Genomic DNA, 26,811 nt, shown 5'->3' with positions numbered 1-26,811 from the left:
AATCTTTTCTGTGGGTGTTATCGATAAAGTTTTGGAATGTTGTATGCCTAATCCTGTTTTTCCCATGAGCCTTGAGATCTTTTTGTGACTGATTTTGCATAGTGTGCTATAGGAACACTTATGTCATGTTATGGCAGGGCTGACTCTGTAAGTTAATTAAGAGTAAAAATTTAGGGCCGGGCGCGGTGGCTCACGCCTGTAATCCCAACACTTTGGAAGGCTGAGGCGGGCGGATCATGAGGTCAGGAGATCTGAGACCATCCTGGCTAACATGGTGAAACCCCATCTCTACTAAAAATACAAAAAAATTAGCCAGGTGTGGTGGCATGCACCTGTAGTCCCAGCTACTCGAGGGGCTGAGGCAGGAGATCGCTTGAACCCGGGAGGTGGAGGTTGCAGGTGAGCGGAGATCTCGCCACTGCACTCCAGCCTGGGCGACAGAGTGAGACTCTGTCTCAAAAAAGAAAAACAAAATTTAGGCCAGGCATGGTGGCTCGCCCTTGTAATCCTAGCATTTTGGGAGGCTGAGGCAGGTGGATCACTTAAGCCCAGGAGTTTGAGACCAGCCTGGGCAACATAATGAAACCCCATCTCTACTAAAAATACAAAAAATTAGCCAGGTATGGTGGCTTGTGCCTGTAGTCCCAGCTACTTGGGAGGCTGAAGTGGATCACCTGAGCTTGGGAAATCAAGGCTGCAGTGAGCCAAGATCTTACTACTGCACTCCAGATTGGGTGACAGGAGTGAAACTCTCTCTCTAAAAAAAATTTAAAAAAATTTAGTTCTTCATTCCCACTGACCACATTTCAAGTGCTCAGTAACCACATATGGCTAGTGGCTACTGTATACGTAGAACACAGTGCAAACAGAACATTTCCATTGTGGAAAGCTCTGCTGGGCAGAACTGACATATACCTTGAATGTTCAGTCTGAAAGGTCAGATAAAATGATGAGCTTACACAAGAGCTCATTCTTGACCTTTCCTCATTACCTTTTTAGGTCTGTTTTTGTTCCTTCATTCTAGGTTCCTCATCTGTTGAGACCATGAGCCAAGAATCTGTGGGACACTCTTCTTTTGTCCTGTTTGTTTTCCATTCTTTGCGGTGAAGCTACAAAAGTATTTCATTTCTTTTTTTTTTTTTCTTTTTTTTTGAGACGGAGTTTCGCTCTCGCTGGCCAGGCTGGAGTAGTGCAATGGTGCGATCTCGGCTCACCACAACCTCCGCCTCCTGGGTTCAAGCGAATCTCCTGCCTCAGCCCCCCGAGTAGCTGGGATTACAGGCATGTGCAACCACGCCCCTCTAATTTTTGTATTTGCAATAGAGACGGGATTTCTTCATGTTGGTCAGGCTGGTCTCAAACTCCTAACCTCAGGTGATCCGCCCACCTCGGCCTCCCAAAGTGCTGGGATTACAGGCGTGAGCCACCATGCCCAGCCAGTATTTCATTTCATTGCTTATATTCTTTTGCAGGTGAAATTTGCAGCTCAGAAGAAAATTTTACAAAGACTAGAGTCTTACATCCAAATGCTCAACGGAGTCAGTGTGACAACAGCTGTACCCATATCTGAGAGGCTCCCTTGTCTTCTCCATCCTATTATACCCTCTGTAAGCCCCCACCTCCCTATTCCTTATCTATTAAGGCCCCTTAATGCTAATAACATCAGCTGATATTTACTGAGTACTTGCTGGGGACCAGGCCCTATGCTAAATGATTATCATGCATCATTGTCACATTTTACTGTTTATAATAACCTGGAGGGGTAGATACTATCATCTTATGGATGAAGACCTTGAGGCCCAGAGAGACTTAGTAATTTGCCCAGGACACACATCTAGAAAGGGCCAGAGGTGAGATTCACGCTCAGGTCTATCTGATAGAGAGTCCATTGTATCAACCACTCCACTATTACCTCCTTAGAAAGGTTCCAAACTTTGGAAACCTTTCTCCCTGCCATCCCCACGCAATTTGCCCATGTAACATTGGAAACCTTTCTAATGTGGCCTCAGAGGAGTGGAATTTAATTTATGGCAGGGGTTAGCAGACTACAGCTTTTAGGCCAATTCTGTCTTGCTGCCTGATTTTGTAAATAAAGTTTTATTGGAACACAGCCAAGCTCACTTGTTTAGGTATTGTCTACGGCTGCTTTTGCACTATGATGGCAGAGTTGAGTAATTGCAACAGGGATCATATGGCCTGCAAAGCCCTAAATTATTTACTTTTTGGCTCTTGACATAAGTAGTTTGTTGACTCCTGCTTTATGGCAAGATTGGAACTCCCCTTCTATGGACTGTCTTGATCTTCTTAGCCACAGACTTTCACATATGCCATACCCTCCAAGCAAACCCTATTTGTCCTCATCCAGAGGACATTCCTGCTTTCCCTTTATTGTTATCTTCCTTAGTTTCATTTGACCTCTCATCCCTCTCCTGTCCTTCTGCCCTCTCCAGCCTGTCATCAATGGTTACCGAAATAAGTCCACCTTCTCTGTGAACCGAGGTCCAGATGGCAATCCAAAGACTGTGGGGTTCTACCTGGGAACTTGGAGAGGTCAGTTGAAGGTTGTATAAACCAAAGACTGAAGAGGAATGAAAGGGCGCAGAGAAGTGTCAGTAGAAGTGGAAAATATGGTGGCCTCAAAGAAGAAGATTAAATTGGAAGTCTTTGATGCAGAATGTGATCACAAGGTTGATTATGGATACTTCTGATGGGTAGTCATTGTAACACAGTGATAGAAAACGCAACCCTTGCCCTTTCTTCCTCTAAAAGCCATATATGCCTGATACCTAGTAAACACTTAGTAAATGCTGGCGTTGTTGCTGCTGCTGTCTCATCATCATTGTTGTCATCATCATTTTATGCTGCTTTCTGCAGTGGGAGCAATCTCCTTGTTAGAGTTGTCTTCCTATTTCACATCCCCATATCTCTGAAAATTATTTCTCTGGTAAGTCTACCTTAAAAGAATTGGTAGGGGAGGTGTGTATCAGTGAGGGGAATCACAGTGGCATATTTCTGAGACTTACTTTCAGTTATCCGTTCCCAGATTCCATTCCTGAGCTTTCTCTTTTTTTTGAGATGAAATCTCGCACTGTCACCCAGGCTGGAGTGCAGTGGCGTGATCTCGGCTCACTGCAACCTCTGCCTCCCGGGTTCAAGTGATTCTCCTGTCTCAGCCTCCGAGTAGCTGGGATTACAGGCGTGCACCACCACACCCAGCTAATTTTTGTATTTTTGGTAGAGATGGGGTTTCACTATGTTGGCCAGGCTGGTCTTGAACTCCTGACCTCAGGTGATCCACTCACCTTAGCCTCCCCAACTGCTGGGATTACAGGCATGAGCCACTGTGCTTGGCCCATTCCAGAGTTTGCCCATTTTCAATAAATCCACTTGAAATGCCATCATTTGATATTAGTCACACTGTTTAATATCCATATGCCTTAAACTACAGTTCGTTAGGGCATGCACTTGGCTTTTTTCCCTCCCGTGTGCTGAATTAAATGACTATGTGACATCAGTATTCTATTATTCAGTAATAGAAAAATAAAACCCATTACATTTTATTTCCCTCTTAAAATCTGAACAGAAAATAGACATTGTCATATAGCGCATTTGTGGCGTGAGAGAAAATATTGAGGAGTAGCTTCATAAATAATTAGCTGCTTAATGGCTAGACCAGGAAATAATTAGGTTTTCTCTGAAAAGTGGCCGTGAGATTGTATTTGCTTCTTCATATCTGCATATGCCACTTTGACGATAGAAATTTGAGTTGCCAGGCATTTTCTTTTAAATAATCTTTTAAGAGTAAAACCATGTAAATTATTTTTCTTTCCATAGATGGGAACATTGTCTGCGTGCAGTCTAATCATCTGAAAAACATCCCTGAGAAACACAGTCAAGTGGCGCAGGTAAAATGGAACAAGAGCTGGTTGAGAATGACCTGGGGCATTGTAGTCTACAACAGCAGCATCCCTGACATTTTGATAATAGAGCCAGTTCTAGTGCTAGAGGGAAGGAGGGGCTCTGTACTGAAAGCATACCTTCTAACTATGGAGAAAACATTGCTAGGTTTTCATTTTAGAGAGAGTGGAGAGGGGAAGAGAGAACTGTGTCCATTATTGTAAATGTCAGGCATCTAAGGACTTTTTCATAGTAGGGATGCATTAGGAAGAAGTGCTGATGAGGGCACTGTAGCAAGTGTCAGGTGTCTGAAGTATTTGGAAGGCTAGTGTTTTCAGCAGAACAGAATTGAAGAATATGAGGTGAAGTGGTGATAAGATAGTACATTATGAGCTTGGCCTCTGATACACTTTTTTCTTTCTTTCTTTTCTTTCTTTCTTTCTTGGATGAGGTCTTGCCATCTTGTGCAGGCTGGTCTCGAATTCCCGGCCTCAAGCAATTCTGCCACCTTCTGTATCCCAAAGTATGCTGGGATTACAGGCATGAGCTAACGTGCCTGACCTCTGAGACACTTATTTTTTATTTTTTGAGACAGTCTCATTCTGTCACCCAGGCTGGAGTGCAGAGGCATGATCTCGGCTCACTGCAACCTCCGTCTCCTGGGTTTGAGCAATTATCATGCCTCAGCCTCCCAAGTAGCTGGGACTACAGGCCCATGCCACCATACCCAGCTACTTTTTGAATTTTTAGTAGAGATGGGTTTTCTCCATGTTGGCCAGTCTGGTCTTGAACTCCTGACCTCAAGTGATCCACCCACCTCGGCCTCCCAAAGTGCTGGGATTACAGGTGTGAACCACTGCGCCTGGTCGCTTTCTAGTTCTTTATGTCAAATTACTGTGTCCCTTGAAATAATTCCACTCTTTGTAGTTAAGCCACTAACTGGATACTTGATATACAGGTTCTTTTTTTTCCATTTTACTTTCAAATTTTACAGATTTTTTTAAATTTAAATTTTGTTTTATACTTTTAAAAAATATTTACTAGGTTCCAAAATCAAGTCTACAAAATAAAGGTATATTCAGGGAGGTCTAGCTTTCACCTCTGACCCCTCTACCCAGTTCCCTCCCTGCCATGGGTAAAATTTTTTTTTTTATTTTTGCTGATTTCAGAAAATGTAGGCCAGGCATGGTGGCTCATGCCTGTAATCCCAGCACTTTGGGAGGTTAAGGCAGGTGGATCACTTGAGGTCAGGAGTTCGAGACTAGCCTGGCCGACATGGCTAAACCCCATCTCTACTAACAGTACAAAAATTAGCCGAGCGTAGTGGCGCACGCCTATAGTCCTAGCTACTCAGGAGGCTGAGGTATGAGAATCGCTAGAACCTGGGAGGCAGAGGTTGCAGTGAGCCGAGATCACACTATTGCACTCCGCCTGGGTGACAGAGCAAGACCATGCCTCAAAAAAAAAAAAAAAAAAAAATGTAGGCCAGGCACGGTGGCTCACACCTGTAATCTCAGCACTTTGGGAGGCCGAGGCGGGCAGATCACCTGAGGTCAGGAGTTCGAGACCAGCCTGATCAACATGGAGAAACCCTGTCTCTACTAAAAATACAAAATTAGCCGGATGTGGTGGTGCATGCCTGTAATCCCAGCTACTTGGGAGGTTGAGGCAGGAGAATCGCTTGAACCCGGGAGGTGGAGGTTGCGGTGAGCCAAGATCATGCCATTGTACTCCAGCCTGGGCAGCAAGAGCGAAACTCTGTCTCAAAAAAAAAAAAAAAAAAGAAAATGTTAATAGATATTTATATCTTCCCCCCCTTTCATAGTTAAAAGGCAGCCTACTATAAACATTGTTCTGCATCTTGATTTTTTTTTCACAGAATAATATACTTGACTTTTTTATAGTTGCGTAGTCCTACATTTAATAGTATAATGTATTTTGCATCTTTTTGTTTTTATTGGCATGAATAATTACCTCATTTTTCCATTTGCTTTGTTTTCTTTCTTCTCTTTCTTTCTTTATTTTTTTGTATATGGAGTCTCGCTCTGTCGCCCTGGCTGTAGTGCAGTGGCGAGATCTTGGATCACTGCAGCCTCCACCCCCCAGGTTCCAGCGATTCTCCTGCCTCAGCCTCCCGGGTAGCTGGGATTACAGGCACATGCCACCACGCCTGGCCCATTTTTGTATTTTTAGTAGAGATGAGGTTTTACCATGTTAGCCAGGCTGGTCTAGAACTTCTGACCTCAAGTGATCCGCCCGCCTTGCCCTCCCAAAGTGCTAGGATTACAGGTGTGAGCCACCGCACCCAGCCTGCTTCATTTTCTGTAAGCTGATTGCTAATTTCTTTTCTTTTCTTTTTTTTTTTTTTTTGACCTGGAGTTTTGCTCTTGTCGCCCAGGCTGGATTACAATGGCGCGGTCTTGGCTCACTGCAATCTCCGCTTCCTGGGTTCAAGCAATTCTCCTGCCTCAGCCTCCCAAGTAGCTGGGATTACAGGGGCCCACCACCGCTCCCAGCTAATTTTTGTAATTTTAGTAGAGATGAGGTTTCACCATGTTGGCCAGGCTGGTCTTGAACTCCTGACCTCAGGTGATTCGTCCACCTTGGCCTCCCAAAGTGTTGGGATTACGGGCGTGAGCCACCGTGCCTGGCCGCCAATTTCTTCCCCAATGCTTTATAAGATCTGTCAGATATTCATCAATATTTTCCATATCTCAAAAGCTTCAGCTGAAGTTTTTCTCTGAAGACCTTTTTCCTGGAGTCTGCTATCCTAGGCCCAGCCTGTCTTCTGCATGGCTGTTATCCTGGGCCTTCTTTTGCTGGTCTCTAGTCTTTTTTTTTTTTTTGAGACAGAGTTTCAGTCTTTTTGCCCAGGCTGGAGTGTAATGGTGCGATCTTCGCTCACTGTAACCTCCACTTCCCAGGTTCAAGTGATTCTCCTGCCTCAGCCTCTCGAGTAGCTGGGATTACAGGCACCAGCCACCACGCCCAGCTAATTTTTTTGTATTTTATTTATTTATTTATTTATTTTTTTGAGGCGGAGTCTCATTGTGTTGCCCAGGCTGGAGTGCAGTGGTGCGAACTTGGCTCACTGCTACCTCTGCCTCCCAGGTTCAAGCAATTCTTCTGCCTCAGCTTCCCGAGTAGCTGGAATTATAGGCGCGTGCCGCCAGGCCTAGCTAATTTTTTGTATTTTTAGTAGAGATGGGGTTTCACTGTGTTAGCCAGGATGGTCTTGATCTCCTGACCTTGTGATCTGCCCATCTCGGCCTTCCAAAGTGCTGGGATTACAGGTGTGAGCCACCATGCCCAGCCCCTCTCCCTGATTTTTTTTTTTTTTTTGAGAGGGTCTCACTCTGTTGCCCAGGCTGGAGTGCAATGGCGTGATCTCAGCTCACTGCAACCTCTGCCTCCTGTGTTCAAGTGATTCTCCTGCCTCAGCCTCCCGAGTAGCTCAGATTACAGGTGCCTGCCACCACGCTTGGCTAATTTTTGTATTTTTAGCAGAGACGGGGTTTCACCAGGTTGGCATGAGTGGTCTCGAACTCCTGACCTCAAATGATCTACCCACTTTGGCCTCCCAAAGTGCTGGGATTATAGGCACCCCTGGCCCCCTCTCCCTCATTTTCTGTGTGCTCTCTATTCTTCCTGTTAGATTTGGGGACCGCACGGATTGCTTCTGTCATCCTCTGCTCATTTCTCTCTCCTGTTGTTCATCTCTTTGCCTTTTTGTTCTTTTTGTGAAATTTTATTGACCTACATACCAACAGCTTTATTGAATTTGTCTCTATCATTGTGTCTTTAATTTTCAAAAGGTTTTTCTTGTTCCCTAATTGCTCCTTTCGTATAGCATTCTGTTCTTTTTCAGTAATGTGACATTAACTTATCTTTCTATTTGCTTTTTTTTTTTTTTGTACGACGGAGTTTTGCTCCTGTTGCCCAGGCTGGAGTGCAATGGTGCAATCTTGGCTCACTGCAACCTCCACCTCCCGAGTTCAAGCAATTCTCCTGCCTCAGCCTCCCGAGTAGCTGAGATTACAGGCATGTGCCATCACGCCCAGCTAATTTTTGTGTTTTTAATAGAGATGGGGTTTTGCCATGTTGGCCAGACTGGTCTCAAACTGCTGACCTCAGGTGATCTGCCCACCTTGGCCTCCCAAAGTGTTAGCATTACAGGCGTGAGCCACCGTGCCCAGCCTCTATTTGCTTTTTTTCCTGTTTGAAGTGTTTGTTTTCTTCTGGATTTTTTTCCTGTGTATTTGTTTTGGGCATTGTCTTTTATAATGGAGGTGTTAACCAAATAGCTGGTAATACTTGGCTGGCTGTTCATATTTAAGAATGAAGCCTTAGGACCGGTGCGGTGGCTCATGCCTGTAATCCTAGCAGTTTGGGAGTGCGAGATGGGCGCATCACTTGAGTTTAAGAGTTCAAGACCAGCCTGGGCAACATGGCAAAACCCTGTCTTTACTAAAAATACAAAAAAAAATTAGATGGGGGTGGTGGCACTCACCTGTAGTCCCAGCTCCTTGCAGGGCTGAGACAGGGGGATTGCTTGAACCCAGCAGGTCGAGGCTGCAGTGAGCTGAGATGGTGCCACTGCACTCCAAACTGGGCGATAGAGCAAGACCCTGTGTCAAAAAAAAATAGTGAGGCTTTGACCAGTTACTAGTTCATCTTGAGTGGGTTTACTGATTCTTGGATTTACTGCTGGTGTTTGCAGACAAGTCTTCCATGTCTCTGTCTCTTGAGTTATTTTCTCTGGGGTTATTCAGTTCCTACAAAGAATTATATCCAAATCTCCTGCCTGGCTGCTGGCCTTCTGGAATGAGGTATAGAAAGGGGCCCAGATCTCACACCATTAAGAATGCAGATTTATGCTGGGTGTGGTGGCTCACGCCTGTAATCCCAGCACTTTGGGAGCCCGAGGTGGGCGGATCACAAGGTCAGGAGTTTGAGACTAGCCTGACCAACATGGTGAAACCCCATCTCTACTAAAACTACAAAAATTAGCCAGGCACAGTGGCAGGCACCTATAGTCCCAGATTCTCGGGAGGCTGAGGCAGAATCGCTTGAACCCGGGAGGCAGAGTTTGCAATGAGCCAAGTTTGCGCCACTGCACTCCAGCCTGGGCGACAGAGCGAGACTCCATCTGAAAAAAAAAAAAGAATGCAGATCTGTATAGGCTTTTCCTGCTTCCGTCTCTCTGCCACCATCAATGTGCCTGGTATCTCCAAGTTCTGAACTTTGATGGGTTCAGTTTCTCCTGAGAAAAACATCTTCAGTCTCCTGGTAGAGGAAGATGGAAGTTTTTGGTAGGATGAAGACATTTGCCAGTTTTTGTTTGTTTGAGACAAAGTCTCACTCTGTCGCCCGTGCTGGATGGAGTGTAGTGGTGTGATCTTGGCTCACTGCAAACCCCACGTCCTGGGTTCAAGCGATTCTCGTGCCTCAGCCTCCCAAGTAGCTGGGACTATAGGCACATGCCACTGTGCCTAGCTAACTTTTGTATTTTTAGTAGGGACGGAGTTTCACCATGTTGGCCAGGCTGCTTTCAAACTCCTGACCTCAAATGATCTACCCGCCTCAGCCTCCCAAAGTGATGGGATTACAGGTGTGAGCCACTGCACCTGGCCGACATTTGCCAGTTTTGCATCTAGACTTTTTAGCCAAACCCTGAGTTTAGTCATGCATCTCAGCTTCCTGCAGTATTTTGCACCTTTAGGTGTGAGCCTTACCAGGATTGTGTAGAGCAGATAAGCCTTTTGACTTATCAGGTCCCCCTCTGTGGTCACTCCAGATGTGGCTTCCTTCACCTTGCTAAGTCACTTGTCACTTCACTCTGCTGTCCATCTTCTGAGATTTTACTGAGTTTGCTTTTCTGTTGTCTTCTCTCCCATTATCTTTGTTCTTTCATTTATTTATTCAACAAGTACTTTTGCACCCCTATAAGTTCAAGGCACTATTCTAGATGCTTAGGATACAGTAATGAAGAGAATAAGTTCCCTTCCCTTGTGTAATTTAAACTTTAGTTGTGAGGGAGACAGATTTTTAAAAAAATAAGTAAATCATGTGATATGTTGAAAGGTGATAAGTGCCATGGGAAAAAATAGAGTAAGGAGGATAAGAAGTTTTGGGGGCTGGAGGAAGTATGGGTTGTAATTTAATTTAATTTAATTTTTAATTATTATTTATTTATGAGAAAGAATCTTGCTCTGTTCTTTCTGAGCAGAAATGAATGAAAATGAAATGAAATGAAAGATCCTACAATGCATGGATCAGCCCCCTACAATAAAGCATTTTCTGCCCCCAAATGTCAGTAGTGCTGATGTTGAGAAACCCTGGAATAAGGACTTAAAGGAAGTGAGGGTGTCAGCCATGCAAAGGTCTGAGGGAAAAACATTTTAGGCAAAAGAAAGAGCTATTGCAAAGACCTCAAGATGAGAGTGTGGCTGGCTTTTTGGAGGAACTGACAGTAGACCCAGGCAAATGAGAGGAAGAATAGTAGGAGATGAGGTGAGAGTTAATGGTAGTGACTTTGGCTTTTATTCTGTGTATTAGTCTGTTCTCACATTGCTATAAAGAACTTCCTGAGACTGGGTAATTTATGAAGAAAAGAGGTTTAATTGACTCACAGTTCCACATGCCTGGGAAGCCTCAGGACACACTATCATGGTGGAGGGGGAAGCAAGCACATTTTACTGTGGTGAAGCAGGAAAGAGAGAGAAGAAGGGGGAAGTGCCACACACTTAACAAAACAACCATATCCTGTGAGAACTCCATCACCAGAACAGCAAGGGGAAGTCCACCCCCATAACTCAATCACCTCCCACCAGGCCACTCCCCCAACATGTGGGGATTACAATTTGAGATAAGATTTGGGTGGGGACATAGAGCCAAACCACATCATTCTGAATGAAATGGGGAACCAGCAGAGGTTTTGATGGGGTGAGGGAGGAATGTCATGATATGATTCAATGATCACTCTGGTTGTTGTGTTGAGCATGGATTATTGGTGGGGGCGTGGTTGGATAGAAGCAGGGAGACCAACTGAGAGAAGCTGTGCAGCAGTAATCCAGGTGAGAGATGATGTAGATCGATCAGTGGTAACAGTGGAGATGGATATACATTGAGGGTAGAACAACAGGATTTCCTGATGGATTGAATGAGAGGTATAAGAGACAGAGAGAAGTGGCTGGGTGCAGTGGCTCATGCCTGTAATTCCAGCACTTTGGGAGGCTGAGGTGGGCAGATCACCTGAGGTCAGGAGTTTGAGGCTAGCCTGGCCAACATAGTGAAACCCCATCGCTACTAAAAATAAAAAAATTAGCCGGATGTGGTGGTGGGCACCTGTAATCCCAGCTACTGGGGAGGCTGAGACAGGAGAATCACTTGAATCCAGGAGGCGGAGGTTGCAGTGAGCCTAGACCGCACCATTGCACTCCAGCCTGGGTGACCAGAGCGACACTCCGTCTCAAAAAAAAAAAAAGAGCAAGAAGTAAAAAATGGCTCCAACAAGGACATTTTTTGGAGGTAATGAATGTGTTTAGTACCTTGGCTGGTGGGGGTTGGTATCCCAGGTATATGTATATGTCCAGGCTCATCAAAATTGCACTTGCATAAAAACAAGTGCAAATTTTATATCTCAATTATACCTTAATATAAAAAAAAAGGCCCTAGGTGTGTTGTGTAGAGCAAGTGGAAGGATGAAGTTACTGTCAACTGAGACTGGAAAGACTGGTAGAGCAGATTTGGGTTGGAGGAGATGAGTAGTTCAGTTTTGGTCATGTTGTATTTGAGGTGCCTATTAAACATCTGACTGGATATGTTAAGTAGTTGGATATATTAGACTGGGGTTCAAGAGAGAGAAATCCGGGAGTTGTTAGCATGTAGATGTCATTTAAAATTATGAGGCTGGCAAGAGATCACCAAGGGAATGAGCATAGACAGAAAAGTGAAGAGGAACAGGGACCAATCCCTGGGGCACTCTTATTTTAAGAGGTTTGGAAGAAGAGGAAGAACCAGTAAAGGAGACTGAAGGAACAGTCAGTGAGGTTGTAAGAAACAGGAGTCCATGGCTCACGCCTGTAATCCCAGCACTTTAGGAGGCCAAGGTGGGCGGATCACAAGGTCAGGAGATCAAGACCAGCCTGACCAATATGGTTAAACCCTGTCTCTACTAAAAAAAAAAAAAAAAAAAAAAAAAAACAAAAATTAGCCGGGCTTGTTGGCGTGTGCCTGTAGTCCCAGCTACTCAGAAGGCTGAGGCAGGAGAATCGCTTGAACCTGGGAGGCGGAGGTTGCAGTGAGCCGAGATCGCGCCACTGCACTCCAACCTGGCAACAGAGTGAGACTCCATCTCAGAAAAAAGAAAAAGAGAAAAAAAAAAGAAAGAAACAGGAGTAAGGTTTCCCTTGGAGCCAGAGGAAGAAAGTAAACAGAGAAGGAGTGGCTTATCACCTGTGCCCAATGATTGCCGATAGGTCAAGGAAGTGAGGACTTAGAGTGGACCATTGGACTTCATAACAAGGAGGTCGGGGGTGACCTTAATGTGAACTGTTTTCGTGGAGTAGTGGTGACCTGATTCAGGTGGGTGAGTAGAAGGAGAAGAATGGGAGGCAGTGAACAGGTTCAGTTCTTGTGATTAGTTTTACGACAAAGAGGAGCAGAGTTGGGGAATATAGGGTCAAGAAGATTCTTTTTTTATTCTGCTTAAAATGGGAGAGTAAAAGCAATCTGATAGTATATTGATGGGAATGATCCAGTACTGAGCGAAGGCAATGATGGTGCAGGAGAGAGAAGGGAGAATTGTTGGAAACAATAAACCTAAATAAGCTTATGCCTTTTTAATTCCTTTGTTTCATTTTAGTGGGATTTTCATTTAGTAGGATTTTTAGGTGGAGTATTCTGTTATTTTAGGTGGAATATTCCGTTATTTTAACCAGAAGTTCCCTTTAATCTTAATACTTACTTAAGCATTCCCGTATAAGAATAGGAGTTTCAGTTTCCACCTTACAGTGAAGAAACCAAGACCCTAGGTCATACAGTGGAGAAGCTGCATTTCATATTTACCCATTATCTTTTAGGTCAAGCTCAGTTTTTCAATTACCATCCTTCCAGAGCCTATATGACTGTTTTTTTTTTTTTTTTTTGAGACGGAGTTTTGCTCCGTCACCCAGGCTGGAGTGCTGTGGTGTGATCTTGGCTCACTGCAACTTCTGCCTCCTGGGTTCCAGCGATTCTCCTGCTCAGCCTCGTAAGTAGCTGAGATTACAGGTGTGTGCCACCACGCCTGGCTAATTTTTGTACTTTTAGTAGAGATGGAGTTTTACCATGTTGCCCGGGCTGGTCTCAAACTCCTGACCTCAAGTGATCCACCCACCTGCCTTGGCCTCCCAGAATGCTGGGATTATAGGCGAGAGACACTGCACCAGGCTTTATATGATATTTGAATCTTGCTTCCAAAAAGCATTTCTTTCTAACCAGCCAGGAAACAACAGTTGAACTAGTCAGAATTTCTTTCTTCCTTCCTCTCTCTCTCTTTCTTTCCTTCCTTCCTTCCTCCCTCCCTCCCTTCCTTCCTCCCTCCCTTCCGCCCTTCTCTCTCTCTCTGTCTCTCTTTCTTTCCCTTCCTCCCTTTCTTCCCCTTTCTTTCTTTTTTCTCTTTTGATGGAGTCTCACTCTCGCCTTGGCTGGAGTGCAGTGGCACAATCTCAGCTTACTACAACCTCCAGGTTCAAGCGATTCTTCCACCTCAGCCTCCCAAGTAGCTGGGATTACAGGTGCCCGCCACCATGTCTGGCTAAATTTTGTATTTTTAGTAGAGACAGGGTTTTGCCATGTTGGTCAGGCTGGTCTTGAACCCCTGACCTCAAATGATCTGCCCACCTCGGCCTCTCAAAGTGCTGGAATTACAGGCGGGAGGCATCATGCCCAGTGGAACTAGGCTTTCTTTAAATCACCAACCTTAAAATTTGAAAACTATGTTGAGTAAAAATCAAGGACATCTTATATGAAATTATAGCAAAAGTGATCAAGTACAACCTTAATTGATCTTACCTCTCAGGTAGCACTGTTTTTTTGTATAATTCCCCCCTTTACTACATAATTTGGGGTTTGTTTGAGAACAAACCCAGAACACATGCATTAGGAGAACAAAAGGACCTAGTAAATCAGATGGTGTTTCCTGTTATGGCAGCAATTGGCTTTAAGGATTTTTGAGATCACAACAACTAAATCAGGATTGCATTTGACTTGTATATACCAGGAGGAAATGGAGGATCTGACTAAGCCATAATATAGTTGGTACCAGGTTATATGAAAAAATATAGAAATGATGTGCTTATATCAGGACATTAAAAGTAAGAGTGGAATCATAGCAGCTTAGTAATACATTAGGAATTCACAGAAAGGGAAGATTATTTTCCATAAATAAACCAAAGTTCTAAATAAGAATACCTTTCCTGTTCAGTCATTCATACAATTTTTCAATAATATTTATTGAACACATATGTCAGACTAAGGAAATAACTCTAGCTTCATGGAGCTTACAGTTCAGAATATAATTGATAGCATCCTCTGTAAAGTCACAGGGCAGGGATCATGATTCTTTTTTTTTTTTTTTTTTTCCTGAGACAGAGGTTGCCCAGGTTGGAGTGCAGTGGTAAGATCTCAGCTCACTGCAGCCTTGACCACCTGGGCTCAGGCGATCCTCCCACCCCAGCTTCCCGAGTAGCTGGGGCTACAGGCGTGTGTCACCATGCCTGGCTAATTTTGTTGTTGTTGCTGTTTTTTTGAGATGGAGTCTTACTCTGTTGCCCAGGCTGGAGTGCAGTGGCGTGATCTCGGCTCACCACAACCTGCCTCCTGGGTTCAAGCAATTCTCCTGCCTCAGCCTCCCAAGCAGCTGAGATTACAGGCGCCTGCCCTGACGCCCGGCTAAATTTTGTATTTTTAGTAGAGATGGGGTTTTGCCATGTTGGCCCAGCTGGTCTCGAACTCCTGACCTCAAAGTGATTCACCCGCCTTGGCCTCCCAAAGTGCTGGGAATATAGGCTTGAGCCACTGCACCCGGCCTAATTTTTTTATTTTTTGTAGACAGGCCATGTTGCCCAGGTGGTCTTGAACTCCTGGACATAAGCAATCCTCCCACGTTGGCCTCCCAAAGTGCTAGGATTACAGGTTTGAGCCACTGTGCCCAGTCAATCATGTTTCTTATATCACTGTATTTGTCTGCAAGGGCTGCCATTACAAAATAGGGCAGACTGAGTGGCTTAACAGAAGTTTATTTCCTCCTTGTCTGGAAGCTAGAAGTCTAAGATCAGAGTCTCCACTGATTTGGTTTCTGCTGAGACCTCCCTCCTCCGCTTGCATAGACACCTCCTTGCTGTGTCCACACTTGGTCTTTTTCTTTGTGCACCCAACCTTGGTGTCTCTGTGTGTCCACATTTTCTCTTATAAGGACAGTAGGCATGGTGCGGTGGCTCACGGCTGTAATCCCAGCACTTTAGGAGACCGAGGCAGGAGGATCACCTGAAGTCAAGAGTTCGTGACCAGCCTGGCCAACATGGTGAAACCTCGTGTCTACTAAAAATACAAAAATTAGCCAGGCTTGGTGGTGGGCGTCTGTGATCCCAGCTACTCAGCAGGCTGAGGCAGGAGAATTGCTTGAACCCGGGTGGCAGAGGTTGCAGTGAGCCGAGACAGTGCCACTGCACTCCAGCCTAGGTGACAGAGTGAGACTCTGGCTCAAAAAAAAAAAGGACATCGGTGAGATTGGATTAAGGCCTGCCTTCACTACCTCATTTTAACTAAATCACCTCTTTAAAGGCCCTGTCTCAAAATATAGACACATTTTGAGTACTGGTGGTTAAGGCTTCAACATAGGAATTTTGGGGGGACACAGTGTAACCACAGACAAGCACCTAGCATGAGTAAACAGCTGTGAAACTTGCTAGTTTTGCTTGTGTAATAATTCGGTTCTCTTCCTAGTACTATGAAGTATTCCTTCGACAGTCTCCATTGGAGCCCTGCCTTGTATTTCATGAAGGTGGATACTGGCGTGAGCTCACAGTCCGTACCAATAGCCAAGGGCACACAATGGCTATCATCATTTTCCATCCCCAGAAATTAAGTCAGGTGAGCCTCACAAGATGTTAAGCAACCTTAACTTTTACTACTACTAACTATAACTGTAACTGGTTTTTTGGAAGTTTCAGGGCATATAGCAGAAACAGGACATCCACAGAATATTTGTGTCGATTGGGGAGAGGGGTTAGGGATGAGGAGAAGATGGCAAGGATACTATTTAACCATACTGCTCGCATAATCAAACCACAGAGACTGTGGCTAGGCTGCCAAGTTAATTATCACGTGAGAACTCCCAAGTAATTTCACAAGAACTTTGCCCATGGTAGTAGTTGCTCTTCCAAATCCAAATGCCAATTCAATAGAAACTGCAGTGTCAGAATTTCATAACCCAAATAGTACTTTACATTTGTCATGCACTTGGTGCTTTCAAACATACCTGTGTTAAAACATTCGTATTCTTATGTGATCATCTCAACAAACTTGTAAAGTAGGCAGGAGGAAAGATATTGTCACCCTCATTTTACACCTGAGGAAATGGAGGCATAGAAATACCCAAGGTTAAAGAATCAGTAAATAGCAAAGCTAGGATTTGAACCCAGGTCCTTTGATGCCTGGTGTTTTTAACCCTATTGTTCCTACATGGTTTATTGCAATATATCCTGGTATCAAGCTAATACTTAGGCTCTCTGTAGTTATGTAAGAATTTTATTTTTTATATTTTGAGACAGTGTCTCGCTCTGTTGCCCAGATTGGAGTGCAATGGTGCAATCAAAGCTCACTGTAGCCTCAAACTGCTGGGCTCAAGCAATCTTCCCACCTCAGCCTCTCAAGTAACTGGGACTACAGGCATACGTCACCGCACCTGGCTAATTTTTTTTTTTTTTTTTTTTTGAGATAGAGTCTCGCTTCTTTACCCAGGCTGGAGTGCAGTGGCATGATCTCAGTTCACTGTAACCTCTGCCTGCCGGGTTCAAGCAATTCTCCTGACTCAGCCTCCCAAGTAGCTGGGATTACAGGCACATGCCAGCACGCCCGGCTAATTTTTTATTTTTAGTAGAGATGAGGTTTCACCATGTTGGCCAGGCTGGTCTCGAACTCCTGACCTCAACTGATCTGCCTGCCTTGGCCTACCAAAATGCTGGGATTACAGGTGTGAACCACCGCTCCCGGCCTTTTTGATTTCTTGTAGAGACAGGATCTTGCTATGTTGCCTAGGCTTGTCTTACACTCCTGGGCTCAAGCAGTCCTCCTACCTCAGCCTCTCAGAGTGCTGGGATTATAGGCATGAACCATCGTGTCTGACCTGCTTTATGTTAAGTGTTATTTATAATAAGATTTGTGAAATGTCTTCGCGTCTGACTACTGCAGGGCTGATTACTATAGAGCTTAGAGAGAAAATTTGTCAGAGATGAGTCTTTGCTTAACTGCTAATTTTGTGGTCTGGGCAGGAGGAGCTCCATGTTCAGAAGGAGATAGTAAAGGAATTTTTCATCAGAGGTCCTGGAGCAGCCTGTGACTTGACCTCACTTTACTTCCAGGAAAGGTAAACCTGGGACAGCCAAATAGGCTGATGGCTTGCCAGACTCTTGGTTTATGGATTGCTGATGCAGGGTTGCTGATTGATGGTGGAGGATATTGGCTAAATGGTTCTGGTCCTTGTACACCAGCTGGGTCTGGGAACACAGGCTGGAATGTAGATGTGAGAGTGTCCACATGGTATTTCATCCCCTGAGGGGGAAACCCTTGCAGAGCTCTCAGGGCCATGGCAAGGACTGTGTCTCCTAGCTGAGATGCTGGGGCCTCCCTGTCTACCCAACCACTAGGGATGTGATGGTATGCCATTTCAAGATGCTTTTTTTTCTTTTCTTTTTTTTTTTTTTTTTTTTTGAGACCGAGTCTCGCTCTGTTACCCAGGCTGGAGGGCAGTAGCATAATCTTGGCTCACTGCAACCTCTGCCTCCCGAGTTCAAGTGACTCTCCTACCTCAGCCTCCTGAGTAGCTTGGATTACAGGCATGTGCCACCACACCTGGCTAATTTTTGTATTTTCGGTAGAGACAGAGTTTCACCATGTTGGCCAGGCTGGTCTCGAACTCCTGACCTTAGGAGATCCGCCCACCTCAGCCTCCCAAAGTGCTGGGATTACAGGCATGAGCCACCGCTCGCAGCTCAAGATGCTTTCTTCTTTTATTCCTTTCCAGTACCATGACACGTTGCAGCCATCAGCAGTCTCCCTATCAGCTTCTGTTTGGGGAACCCTACATCTTTGAAGAACTTCTGAGCTTGAAGATCCGCATCTCTCCAGATGCCTTTTTCCAGATTAACACTGCTGGTGCAGAGATGCTGTATCGGACTGTGGGGGAGCTGACTGGAGTGAACTCTGACACCATCCTTCTTGACATCTGCTGTGGAACTGGCAAGTGGAAGCCCAGGGCAGAATCTGCATGCTGCTCAGCTCCCAAGGCCCTTGTAGCTTGCGGAGGTGGTCGGGGAGAGGTAGTGGTAGTGGTGCAGGCATAACCTTGTTGGTTTAAAACCCTAAAACTGCAGCCAAGTGTGGTTGCTCATGCCTGTTATCCCAACACTTTGTGAGGCAAGACAGGAGGATTGGTTGAGCCCAGGAGTTGGAGACTAGCCTGGACAACATAGTGAGACCCTGTCTCTACAAAAAATTTTAAAATTAGCTGGGCATAGTGGTGTGAACCTGTAGTCTTAGCTACTCAGGGGGCTGAGACAGGAGGATTGCTTTAGCCCAGGAGGTCGAGGCTGCAGTGAACTGTGATTGTGCCATTGCACTCCAGCCTAGGCTACAGAGTGAGACCCTGTTTAAAACAAACAAACAAACAAAAAACTAAACAAAACAAAAGACAAACAAACTACCACACCCAAACCCTAAAATGCCTTCTTCTTATTCTCTTTTACTTCTTCAGGTGTGATTGGCCTCTCTCTGGCTCAGCATACATCTCGGGTCCTTGGGATTGAATTGGTGGAGCAGGCAGTGGAGGATGCAAGATGGACTGCAGCCTTCAATGGTACACAGCTTACAGTCTGTGTAGAAATTAAGGGATGCAGTTGTTTCTGTGCTATGGAAAGTTGTGTGGGAAAAGGCAACTACTGTATCCCTGACCCACAGGGAGGAAGGGAGGGAATTCTGGAGTGGTCAGAATGGTTTTCTGAAATAGATCCTCATGGTTTTCTGGAATAGGTACCAATATCTAACTTTTTTCCTATCCAGAAGAGGAGCCCAAGGGAAGGTACATGTCTAGCCGATAGGAAGAAAAGTTGCAAAACTGGACAGAATAGAAGAAGAATCTCCTTGGCATTAGACTCACGAGGCCTTATAGCATAATACAATAGGTTTCAACCTATATTTTCAGCAACAAAACCTTTTCTTCAAACACAGTCTTCTGTCAAACTGCAATATAGAAAATAGATCATCTTGCCCTCACTACTTCACCTACAGAAAGCTCCTGAGGCATTTGGTGAAAATGTCTGATATAGTAGGAAGAGCACTTGAGCAAAAGTCAAGGTTCTCAGTATAGGTCCTTGCATGCTATGTGAGTTGTAAAGTTGTAAAATAGCCAGGCATGGTGGCTCATGCCTGTAATTCCAGCACTTTGGGAGGCTGAGGCGGGTGGATCACGAGGTCAGGAGTTCGAGACCAGCCTGGCCAAGATGGTAAAACCCTGTCTCTACTAAAAATACAAAATTAGCTGGTCGTGGTGGCAGTCGCCTGTAATCCAAGCTACTCGGGAGGCTGAGGCAGAGAATTGCTTGAACCCGGGAGGTGGAGTTTGCAGTGTGCCGAGATCACGCCACTGCATTCCGGTCTGGGCGACAGAGCGAGACTCCGTGGCAGGAGAAAAAAAAAAAAAATGTAAACACTAGTTGCTCAATCTGAAAGGCTTACTGAGATATTCCAAGGGAAAGTACTTTGGAAAAAATGAAGAGGGTCTGTCCAAAAGCACTTCTTTCCTCTTTACTTGGAGTGATGCTAGATCCAAAGGGAAGATGGCAGAGCCCTTGGCTCCTGTGCATTTCTGTGAAGCTGAAGCTTTCCCCTACTGCTGGGCTTGAGTTATGTCCTGTGGGCCTGTCTTCCATAGGCATCACCAACTCTGAATTTCACACTGGTCAAGCAGAGAAGATTTTGCCTGGGCTGCTAAAGTCAAAGGAAGATGGACAGTCAATTGTTGCTGTGGTGAACCCAGCCCGTGCCGGACTGCGTAAGAATGAACAGCTATTTTGATGTTCCCAGTATTGTCCACCAACTTTGGTTCTTCTTTTCCACACCATGCTACGGGTGCTCCCAGTGGGCTGGCTCTGAACCTGTTTCCCCTCTATTTCTAATCAATCCTGAGTTCTGGTCAGTTGGAAGTTTGTGATAACAGAGACCATGGTAGTTAATTATACTAATAGCAAGGTGTTTCCTCCTTCAGATTACAAGGTGATTCAAGCCATTCGAAACTTCAGGGCCATCCGCACGCTAGTTTTTGTTTCCTGCAAGCTCCATGGTGAATCCACTAGGAATGTCATTGAGTAAGTCTTGACTTCTGTTTAAAATTTTTTGTTCTGGTTATCAGAGTCATTCATGCTTATTGTACACACAATTGGAAAGTGATTTGAGCTTTCAAGTCATGAGAAGTGTAAAGAAACTGAAACAAAAAAAATACCACCTTTAAGACTCAATTACAGGGCTGGGTCAGGGATGAGGCAAGTCAGGTACTTAGTTTGGGTGCAAAATTTAAGAATGTGTCAGCCGGGTGCGGTGGCTCACGCCAGTAATCCTAGCACTTTGGGAGGCCGAGGTGGGTGGATTGCCTGAACTCAGGAGTTCAAGACCACCCTGGGGAACACAGTGAAACCCCATGTCTACTAAAAAAATACAGAAAATTAGCTGGGCATGGTGGTGTGTGCCTGTAATCCCAGCTACTCGGGAGGTTGAGACAGGAGAATCGCTTGAACCCGGGAGGCAGAGATTGCAGTGAGCCAAGATCACGCCATTGTACTCCAGCCTGGGCGACAGAGAGAGACTCTGTCTCAAAAAAAAAAAAATGTGTTAAAAATCTCAGCAATCAAGATATTTTTTGTTTGTTTGTTTCTATTCCACTACGGCTTTTTTTAATGGCTAAATTTTTAATGCAATATTTTCTTTTCTTTTGAGACAGAGTCTCACTCTGTCACCCAGGTTGAGCACAGTGGCACAATCACGGCTCACTGAAGTCTTGACCTCCTGGGGCTCATGAGATCCTCCTGCCTCAGCCTCCCAAGTAGCTGAGACTACAGGTGCACACTACCACACCTGGCTAATTTTTAATTTTTTTTGTAGAGACAAGGTCTCACTATGTTGCCTAGGCTTGTCTCAAACTCCTGGGTGCAGGTGATCCTCCTGCATCGGCCTACCAAAGTGCCTGGCTAAATTTTTTGATTTTTTTATAGAGACGAAGTCTCATTATGTTGCCCAGGCTGGTCTTCAGCTCCTGTGCTCAAGTGATCCTCCTGCCTTGGCCTCCCAAAGTGCTGAGATTACAGGCGTGAGCCACCATGTCTGGCCCAATATTTTCAAATATCAAAATTAATTCAAAATAATTCATGATGAACAAAATATTACATTTATTTAAAAAGGTGGGAAAGGTGGGATCTGCCCTTGTACTTGTTGAACCCCGCCTCACTGCCTTATCTGAATTCTGGCTTTGGTTCCAATAAAACCTTATAAAAGCAAGTGGCTAGCCTGTAGGCTGCAGTTTTCCAATTTGATATTCTAAAATATTGCATCAAAACATTCAATTACTGAGTTTTTTGGCACCCTATTAAATTTTGCATCCAATGCAAGTGCCTTTCACTTCACTCTAGTTCTGACCCTGGTCAGCTATTTTGATTTTTGAAATCTTTATATTTTGTAATCTTTTTTCTCTCACTTTTTACTATAAGTAATATCATTTATTTGTAGCATTGAAACAACATAGACAGGTATAAAGTACAGATTATATATTTGAATGAAACAAATGAGAATTAAAAATTATGTAATCATTATATGTCAATGTATAAAAAACTAAGAGATTTGAGCTTTCAAGTGATGAGCTAGAAAAAGAACAATAAACCCAAAGGAAACTGAAGGAAGAACTCAATAATATTTTAAAAATCCATAAATTAACAACTTACAAAACAAAAAAACCCTGTAGATTTGATGAGAAAGCAAGAAGGTGTTATTGGAAGAAAAATAAATAAATAAATAAGCCTAATCAACAATATTGAGGGGCAAAACACAAAAATATAGTCTTAAATGAGAAAGAGAGCATAACTACAGATAGGAAGAAATTTTTTTTTTTCCTGAGATGGAGTCTTGCTCTGTTGCCCAAGCTGGAGTGCAGTGGTGTGATCATGGCTCACTGCAACCTCCGCCTCCCGAGTTCAAGCAATTCACCTACCTCAGCCTCCCGAGTAGCTGGAATTACAGGCACGTGCCACATGCCTGGCTAATTTTTGTATTCTTAGTAGAGACAGGGTTTCACCATGTTGGCCAGGCTGGTCTTGAACTTTTGACCTCATGACCCGCCCACCTCGGCCTCCCAAAGTGCAGGGATTATAGGCGTGAGCCACCGTGCCCAGCCTGATAGGAAGAAATTTTTTAAAATTAAAAGAAAATATTTCTGGGCACAGTGGCTCAGGCCTGTAATCCCAGCACTTTGGGAGGAGGTAGTGGGCGGATCACCTGAGTAATCCCAGCTGCTCGGGAGGCTGAGGCAGGAGAACTGCTTGAACCCGGGAGGTGGAGGTTGCAGTGAGCTGAGACTGCGCCATTGCACTCCAGCCTGGGCAACAAGAGTGAAACTCCATCTCAAAAAAAAAAAAAAAAAAAACCACGAAAATTAGCTGGGCATAGTAGCGCATGCCTGTAATCCCAGCTACTTGGCATGAGAATCGCTTGAATCCAGGAGGTCAAGGCTACAGTAAACTGAAATCACGCCACTGTACTCCAGCCTGGGTGACAGAGTGAGACCCTGTCTAAAAAAAAAAATCAAAATTTAAAAAGATGTTTTGTGCTACAAATACCATTGAGAAAGATGAAAGACAAGCCACAGAATAGGAGAAACTATTTGAAAATCATTCATAAGGGACTGGTATTCAGAAGCCAGACACAAAACGCCACATATTGTATCATTCCATTTATAGGAACTATCTAGAATAGGCAAATCTGTAGACACAGAAAGTAGGTAGTTGCCTTGGTCCGGGGGTGTGGGGCTTTGGAGATTAAATGGGGCGTGATTGCTAACGGGTGTTTGAATCTTCTTCAGCTAATGAAATGTTCTGAAATTGATTGTAGTGATAGATGCATAACTCTGTGAATATACTAAAAACCAGTGAACTGTATAAATGGGTGAGCTGTATAGCGTGTGAATTGTTTTTTTGTTTTTTGTTTTTTTGAGACTGAATCTCACTGCGTCACCCAGGTTGGAGTGCAGTGGCATGATGTTGGCTCACTGCAACCTCCACCTCCCTGGTTCAAGCAATTCTCCTGCCTCAGCCTCCCATGTAGCTGGGATTACAGGCACCTGCCACCACGCCTGGCTAATTTTTGTGTTTTTAGTAGAGACAGGGTTTCACCATGTTGGCCAGGCTGGTCTCAAACTCCTGACCTCAGGTGATCTGCCTGCCTTGGCCTCCCAAAGTGTTGGGATTACAGGCGTGAGCCACTGTGCCCGGCATGGTATGCAAATTATCTCAATAAGACTATTGAAAAAAAATCATTAATTTATGCATGATGAAAAGCACTGTAAGCAAAGACAGGAGACAGCATACAAACTGGAAAATAATTTGTAGTTGACGTCACAAAGACTTTTTTCCTTAATCTAAGAAACTCCTAGAAATTGGTAAGCTGAGACTGCACCACTGTACTCCAGCAGCCAATAGAAAAATGAACCGAGGATATGAAAAGGCAATATTATAAAGGTATTTACAAAATATGAGAGGATGCTGTCTCTCTTATAATGATAGAAATGCAAATTAGAAGTACCCTGAGGTACTTCTTTTTATACCTCAGATTGGCAAAAGTACAAAAGCTTGATAATGCACTATTGGTAATAATATGGGAAAATAATTCTAAAAAAATGAGTTGTGTAAATTGAGTACTAACCCTACGTAAATTGGTACTATCCCTATGGAGGGAAATTTAGTGATACAGATTAAAATTACAAATGTATATATACCCTTTCACATGGTAATTCCATTCCTGAGGTTTTATCCTGTAGATACTCTCACACACATAAAATGACATATCTACAAAGTTACTCATTGCAATATTTAACAGGAAAAGTTGAAATACTCCCAAAGTCCATTAGTGGGGAACTGGTTAAATCAACTGTGCCACATCCATTCAATGAAACACTACACCGCTATAAAAAATGCAGATGTTCTCTATGTTCTGATAATAAGAGATCTCTAAGGTATTTTTTTTTAAATAATAGCTTTATTGAGATACAACTCATATATCATACAATTCAACTTTTTTTTTCCGAAGAGATGAGGTTTTGCTGTGTCGCTCAGGCTGGCCTTGAACCCTTAGGATCAAGCGGTCCTCCCGTGTCAACCTCCTAGTAGCTGGGACTATAGGCATGTATCACTGCCCCTGCGTACTTCACCCACTTAAAGTGTACAATTTGGCTGGGCGCAGTGGCTCACACCTGTAATCCCAGCACTTTAGGAGGCTGAGGCGGGCAGATTTCTTGAGCCCAGAAGTTTGAGAACAGCCTGGGCAACATGGTGAAACCCTGTCTCTAGTAAAAATACAAAAATTAGCTGGGCGTGGTAACGTGCCTATAGTCCCAGCTACTTGGGAGGCTGAGATGGGTGGATCGCTTGAGCCTGGGGGGAGGTCAAGGCTGCATGCAGTGAGCTGTGATTACTCAACTTCACTCCAGCCTGGGCAATAGAGGGAAATCCTGTTTCAATTAAAAAAAAAAGTCAGTATGTGCATATGGTAGAAAAAATTCAAATAAACCAGACACAGTGGCTCATGCTTGTAATCCCAGCTACTCAGGAAGGTGAGTTGGGAAGATCACTTGAGTCTAGTAGTTCAAGGCTGCAGTGAGCTATGATTGTGCCACTGCACTCCAGCCTTGGTAATAGAGTGAGACTCCATCTCTAAAACAGTAAAAAAAAAAAAAGAGAGAGAGAGAGAGAAAATTCAAATAATACAAAGAATATAGGGTAAAAATGAGTTTCTTACTCCTGACCCCTAGTCTTTCAGATGTTACCACTCTGAGCAGTTTCTTGTGTGGACTACCAGAGATATTCTGTGACACTACAAGCATGAGTGCATGTGTGTGCACACATACATGTGTACATAGTAGCTCTCCTTTTTTATCAAACAAGTAGAAGTATACTATAAGCACTATTCTACATGATGCTTTTTTTGGGGGGGGATGGAGTCTTGCTCTGTTGCCCAGGCTGGAGTACAGTGGTGCAATCACAGTTCCCTGCAGCCTCGACCTCCTGGGCTCAAGCAATCCTTCCACCTCAGCCTCCTAAGTAGCTGGGACTATAGGCGTGAGTCACCACACCAGGCTAATTTTTAAAATTTTGTGGAGTCAGGGTCTTACTATATTATTCCAGCTGGTCTTAAACTCTGGGGCTCAAGCTATCCTCCCACCTCAGCCTCCCAAAGTGTTGGGCTTATAGGCGTGAGCCATTGTGCCTGGCCAGCTTTTTATTATGAATGGGATCTTTTCATGACATTTTCTTTTTTTTCTTTTCTTTTTTTTTTTTTTTGAGATGGAGTCTCATCTTGCTGGAGACCATGCAGTGGCATGGTCTCGGCTCACTACAGCCTCCACTTCCCAGGTTCAAGCGATTCTCCTGCCTCAGTCTCCTGGGTAGCTGGTATTACAGGTATGCACCACCATGCCCAGCCAATTTTTGTATTTTTAGTACAGACAGGGTTTCACCATGTTGGCCAGGCTGGTCTTGAACTCCTGACCTCAGGTAATCCACCCGCCTTGGCCTCCCAAAGTATTAGGATTACAGGTGTGAGCCACTGCACCCAGCCTTCATGACATTTTCTAATTAGTTATTGCCAATCTGGTATACAGCTACCTTACTCTATTATTAGATTTATTCATTTTTTAGTTGATTCTCACATTGTTGTGGTAGCTGACCGTATGATCACCATGTAAAAATAATTCTGTCCCTCTCCTTCTAATACTCATTTTTTCTTTTGCTTATTATATTGGATAAGAAAATGTTCCATTGTAGATGTGATAGTGAATATTTTTGTCATGTATTTGATTATAATGGGATAATGCTATTTAAACTACAGTCTTGTGTCGCATAATAACATTTCAGTCAACAATGGACTGAATATATGATGTTGGTGCCATAAGATTATAATGGAGCTGACCGGGCGCGGTGGCTCACGCCTGTAATCCCAGCACTTCGGGAGGCTGAGGCAGGCGGATCACTTGAGGTCAGGAGTTTGAGACCAGCCTGACCAACGTGGTGAAACCCCGTCTCTACTAAAATAGAAAAATTAGCCGGGTGTGGTGGTGGCATGTGCCTGTAATCCCAGCTACTTGGGAGACTGAGGCAGGAAAGTCGCTTGAATCCGGGAGGCGGAGGTTGCAGCGAGACAAGACTGTGCCACTACACTCCAGCCTGGGCGATAGAGCGAGACTCCGTCTCAAAAAAAAAAAAAAAATTATAATGGAGCTGAAAAATTCCTATGGCCTAGTGACATCATAGCTGTTGTAACATTTCAGCACATGGGTTACTTACATGTTTGTGGTCATGCTGGTGTAAACAAACTTACTGTGCTGTCAGTAGGTTTGTTTAC

General features: G+C 44.3%; 1 protein-coding gene across 2 annotated transcripts in view; it reads left to right on the top strand.

The window, feature by feature from the left end:
• TRMT2B (tRNA methyltransferase 2 homolog B) overlaps nt 1-20,526 on the top strand; it is a 33,038-nt gene extending 12,512 nt beyond the window's left edge. For both annotated transcript variants that reach the window (XM_032757271.2, XM_032757270.2), the window contains exons 4-12: nt 1,473-1,607; nt 2,451-2,550; nt 3,835-3,905; nt 15,886-16,032; nt 17,433-17,527; nt 18,185-18,399; nt 18,914-19,015; nt 20,090-20,209; nt 20,423-20,526. In XM_032757271.2, coding sequence (XP_032613162.1) covers nt 1,473-1,607; nt 2,451-2,550; nt 3,835-3,905; nt 15,886-16,032; nt 17,433-17,527; nt 18,185-18,399; nt 18,914-19,015; nt 20,090-20,209; nt 20,423-20,526 — 1,089 coding nt within the window. The remainder of the gene's footprint in view (nt 1-1,472; nt 1,608-2,450; nt 2,551-3,834; nt 3,906-15,885; nt 16,033-17,432; nt 17,528-18,184; nt 18,400-18,913; nt 19,016-20,089; nt 20,210-20,422) is intronic.
• The last annotated feature ends 6,285 nt before the right edge of the window (nt 20,527-26,811 follow it).

Source organism: Hylobates moloch, unplaced genomic scaffold (assembly GCF_009828535.3).
Source record: "Hylobates moloch isolate HMO894 unplaced genomic scaffold, HMol_V3 SCAFFOLD_7, whole genome shotgun sequence".
Taxonomy (NCBI): domain Eukaryota; kingdom Metazoa; phylum Chordata; class Mammalia; order Primates; family Hylobatidae; genus Hylobates; species Hylobates moloch.
This window is presented reverse-complemented; position numbering and strand designations above follow the sequence as displayed.